The sequence below is a fragment of the Pteropus alecto genome, unplaced genomic scaffold, assembly GCF_000325575.1.
Source record: "Pteropus alecto unplaced genomic scaffold, ASM32557v1 scaffold30, whole genome shotgun sequence".
NCBI classification, from domain to species: Eukaryota; Metazoa; Chordata; class Mammalia; order Chiroptera; family Pteropodidae; genus Pteropus; species Pteropus alecto.
This window is the reverse complement of record NW_006429782.1, coordinates 284,656-289,065: the sequence shown is the minus strand read 5'-3', so window position 1 is coordinate 289,065 and position 4,410 is coordinate 284,656. Positions and strand designations below refer to the sequence as shown.

At 63.2% G+C, this 4,410-nt stretch overlaps 1 protein-coding gene across 1 annotated transcript in view; it reads right to left on the bottom strand.

Moving 5' to 3' along the window:
* Positions 1-3,019: 3,019 nt before the first annotated feature.
* LOC102898051 (myeloblastin) overlaps positions 3,020-4,410 on the bottom strand; it is a 2,561-nt gene continuing 1,170 nt past the window's right edge. Inside the window, exons 4-5 of the mRNA XM_006904040.1 lie at positions 3,807-4,064; positions 3,020-3,290 (exon numbers count right to left, since the gene is read on the bottom strand). Of these exons, the coding sequence (XP_006904102.1) occupies positions 3,120-3,290; positions 3,807-4,064 (429 nt within the window). The 3' untranslated portion in view covers positions 3,020-3,119. The remainder of the gene's footprint in view (positions 3,291-3,806; positions 4,065-4,410) is intronic.

The window sequence follows — 4,410 nt, the reverse complement described above, 5'->3', positions numbered from 1 at the left end:
GGCTCGGGTCGGCTCCAGGTGAAATTCAGGACTCACAGTTAAATCTGAAAGTCAGGTAAACAATTTTTTTCAGTATGACTATGTTCCAAATATTGCACTGATCTAGGAAGTTAGTCGTCGTTTACCAGAACATTCAAGTTTAACTGGGCATCCTGTATTTTTTCTATATCAAGCAACACTAGGCCCAAAGGGCGTTGGCTGGGTTCCCTCGCTTGCCTCAGTTTACCCAGACACGGCAGCCAGGGGGGGCTGTGGGCTCCTCGTTTGAGATGAGGAGACTAAGGCACAGTGGGGTATCCCCTGTGAGTTCCTGCTCAGTGACTTGGGGGACAAGCTGGGGCTCGAAGCCAGGCCCCAAGATAGGCAGCTAGGCGGCTCCCTTCCAAAGCACATGCCGTCCACCTCCCTCCCCGGGCCTGGCCTTCCAGCCCCACTTCGACTGTCGCCACGACGGAGACCTCACTCCCACTCAAGGCCCATCAGTCTCGGGTCGTGAGCAGGGGTTCTGGGGAAGAACCCCTTCCAACCTGCTTGGCCAAACCCCGGGCCCACCCGAGGTGGTGGGGCTCTGGGAGAGGACTTCTGCCCAGGCCTGGGGCTGGACCGTGCCGTCCACCCAAGCTCGAGAGCTTCCGCCTGGTCCGTGGAGAAAGTCAGGCCAGACAATGGAGCTGGGGTCCCCCGGGGCCCAGCCCCCACCTCGTTCCTCTCCCCGCCTCCCCCAGGATGCTCCAGCTGCAACGGCCACCGGAGCCAAGGCTGTCGCAAGAAGCAACGTTCCTCCAGCCCCGAACAGGATTCAGGGGAGGGGACCAACGGATCCATCTGCAGGGACAGGAGGGCGGGAGCCCTGGGGGCGTCCTGCTGGTCCCTGGGCCCCCCCTCCATGTGTGGCCACATGGGGACAAGTGAACCCCCATGGGTTCCTCAGGGGATGATGGTCCTGCTTGTCCAGAGTCTGGCACACGGCAGGCACTCAGTGCCTCCCTTTAATCCCTCCCTTCTCCACACGCGCCCGTCAACAAGTCCTGCCCTCTCCCCACTTAGCGGGGCCCCTGAAGTTACCACAGAGCACTTAGTAAGCGCCTGCTGCATACACAGCCCCATTTTCAGTCCACAGAGAGGGGAATGTGGAGGAAGCCACGTCTTTGTGGAGGAGGTGGCTCAGGCGGGGAGACCTCATTTGACCCAAGCTGCATTTATTGAGCGCCACCTGTGTACCACACTCATACATCTCATGGAAGTCAAGCATATCAACGGGGTTCCTTTCCTGCTGTGGCCACTTACTCGCCCACTACATCACCTTGGGCCACCAACTTAACCCCTCCGTGCCTCGGTTTCTTTGCGTGTAGAAGGGAAGTTATAATGATGGCCTCCATCTCATAAAATCCCAAGGACTGAATGAACGAACAATGGTAAAGGTCTTAGATAAGGAGGTGAAATCCTGGAGGGTTTGCTAGCCATTGGCCACCGCCAGGAGGGCAGTGCAGCAGTGGCCTGGTGTACAGGCTGGGAGCCCAGCGCCGGGCTGCTGACCTGTCTTGACACCAGCAACCCCGCTGCAGCGAGCCGTCGAGCTCGCAAGTGACTGCGCTTTGGGGTCTGAGCTCCACCCCAGTGGGAAACATGGTCTGGGTGTCTTTCCCTGCTGCCAAAGGCCTGGGGTCCCCTGAGCTATAGAGAGTGGTCCCCAGCAACAGAGGCCCCCCTGGGATCCTCCGAGGACCCCCTTGCCCTGGACGCCTCTCAAGCCTCGCGTTCTGATCACCCTACTGGCTGTTCACGTGGGGTTGCCTTTCCCCGAGTCTCAGCCCAGCCGACCTCTGGCAGATCAGCCCAGCGCCCCGACCCCCCGGATTTCGCCCTTGGGCCTGGTCCTTGCTGCACAGAGCTTCCCTGGGTCGTCCTGCACACGCCTGAGCCCCCTAGAGACAGAGCCCCCGGCTGCGTCTTCGTGGGTCTTTCTGTTCCCAACATTCCCTAGCAAACTGCTACCTGCAGCACTGTGGACTTTTTATAAAAACCACGTCCCCTCCCCGGGGCCCTGGGAGATGCAGGGAATTCCCGGCCTCCCCTGCCACGCATCAGGGTACATTCCCAGAATTCAGCCACGTCCCCTGTCCCCACGCATGTTTGCTGCTGTGACTGCTGTAAACTCACCGCGGCATCCCCCCTCCGGGGGCCCGCCGAGGCGCGAAAGGTGAGCCGGGCAGGCCTGGGAGCTCTCGCCCCCGCTCGACCTTGCACGCCGCCACCAGGTGGTGGCAGAGTGACTCAGGAGTAAAGAGCCATCTCCTGATTCCCATGTGTCCCACGAGCAGTTTGTCCCCTCTCTGAGCCTCGATGGCTTCATTCCAGTGGCCTCTCGCCCGCCGGCCAGTGACCCCAGCTTCAGCTGGGGCGTCTCATTAGGCCCGTGCAGCTCATGTCTGCTCCCCTGCCCGCCACCTCCCGCCCCGCACTGCCCTGACCACCCCGCCCCCACCTCGCTCCATCCCAGCCACACACGGTGCCTCGTGCCCCGGCCCTCCCATGTCCCTGCCCAGGGCCCTCCCCCTATGTTTCTGCTCATGGTTGGCACTTAGCTCGGCACCACTGCCTCCTCCAGGAAGCCTCCCGAAGGGCCCCAGGCTGCCATGTCACACGGCCTGGTCCTCCAGCAGCACCCCGAGCTGGAGACGAGAGCTGGAAGCTACGCTCCCAGCCCCGAGGAGGGCCTGGCTGGAGGTCCTTGGACAGTTCTGGGAAGCGTCTGGGGTGACGCCCTTTTCCAGATAATGAAACCGAGGCACAGAGGTGGGCAGCAACTCGCCTGGGGCCCCGGCGGCAGGACTGGATGAGACCCCATGTCTGTGGGTGCTGGGGGAGTGGGACTCGCTGTGACCTGGGCCCTCCGCCAGCCTGCAGGCCTCGGCTCCACACCCCCGTCCCGACTCTGGAGTCTGGGGACTCAGAAGCTGGGGACCCCTGCCCCCACGCCTCCCCGTGTGGGAAGAACAGACAGGAGCCAGTGGGGGTTTGAACTTTTATTGACGGCACGTGTGGCTGGACCCCGGTCCCCCGGCCCCCTGTTGGGGCTTGCTGTCCTGCTTCAGCCCCAGGGGGTCGGGAAATGGGACTCAGGGGCTGCCCCCGTCCCCCGTGCCTCTCAGCACGGACTGAATCCAGTCCACGTAGAGCGCCACGCGGGCGAAGAAGTCGGGGTACTGGCGATTGGCGCACGCCTTGATCAGGAAGGAGTCCACGGCCTGGAGGACGCCGTTGCAGATCAAAGGGCCGCCGGAGTCTCCCTGGGAAGGGTGGGGACAGGGCGCTCAGCCCCCCGGGACGCGGCTACGTCGGGGAGACAGCAGCTGGCAGCAGCCTGGCACTGTTTAGGAGTCAAATGTTTCCAGCCCAGAATTTTCTTTCAGACACACGGATGACGGAGGGAGACGAGGCCACTCTAGGTGACACCGGGTGTTTGTGGCCTCCTACTGTGTGCCTGAGGCCCCAGGCCCAGGCCGGGCCTGGACCTCGCACCTCCCCAGGGTCTGGAGGGACCCCAGCTGGAAAGTCCCCGGATCCACGAAGGTCAGCAGGTACGACGTGCGTGCCTCGCTGTGCCTTAGGCCTCGCCTGTGGAAACCTCACGCTGGGTGTGCCCCCTCCAGGTGGGGGACGGAGGCACAGCCCATGCTGCTCAGTGAGGAGGGGGACACTCCAACAGCAGCCCGCCGCCCACCCCGCCCACCTGGCACCCCATCCGCTCCAGGCAGCACCCACCGCCCACGGTGTGGCGCCCTGGGAGCTGGGCAGATACGTACGAAGCAGATGCCAGCCTTGCGACGGGGAACAAAGGTGCATACGTTATGTGGCCGGCACAGGATGGTCACCACGGTGACATTGAGCTCCTGCAGGACGTGGGCCGTTGGCTCGCTTGTGCCTAGCCGGCCCCAGCCCATGGCCAGGCATTGGGTGCCTTGGGGCAGCGTCTGGCCCTGCTCGGGGAGCTGGGCCACCGCCACCTGGGCGTTGAGGTTGGCCGGGCGGGTCAGCGAACAAGGGTGACGGGCAGTGAGACCCTGTCTCCAGACCCCACAGACACCCGGGCCTCGCATCCAACCGAGTCCCGAGCACCCCGAGGTGCCGTCTCTGGGCGTGCTGTTCCCTCCGCCCAGTCCCCTCCCACTCGCTCTCAGGTTCCACTTTGGGGGTCACCTCCTCCAGGGAGCCCGCCCTGATTGACCTCCAAACCTGGCCAGGGCTCAGTTTTACGTTCTCTGATGCCATGGGCCTCCTCTTTGTAGCATTTGTCACTGGGGCACGCATTCGCTTACAAAGCACATATTGGGCGCCAACTGCATGCTCCGTCCTCCGCTAAGACCCGGGACCCTACCTCTGCTCCCTGGGGCTGATCTTCCGCGTTTG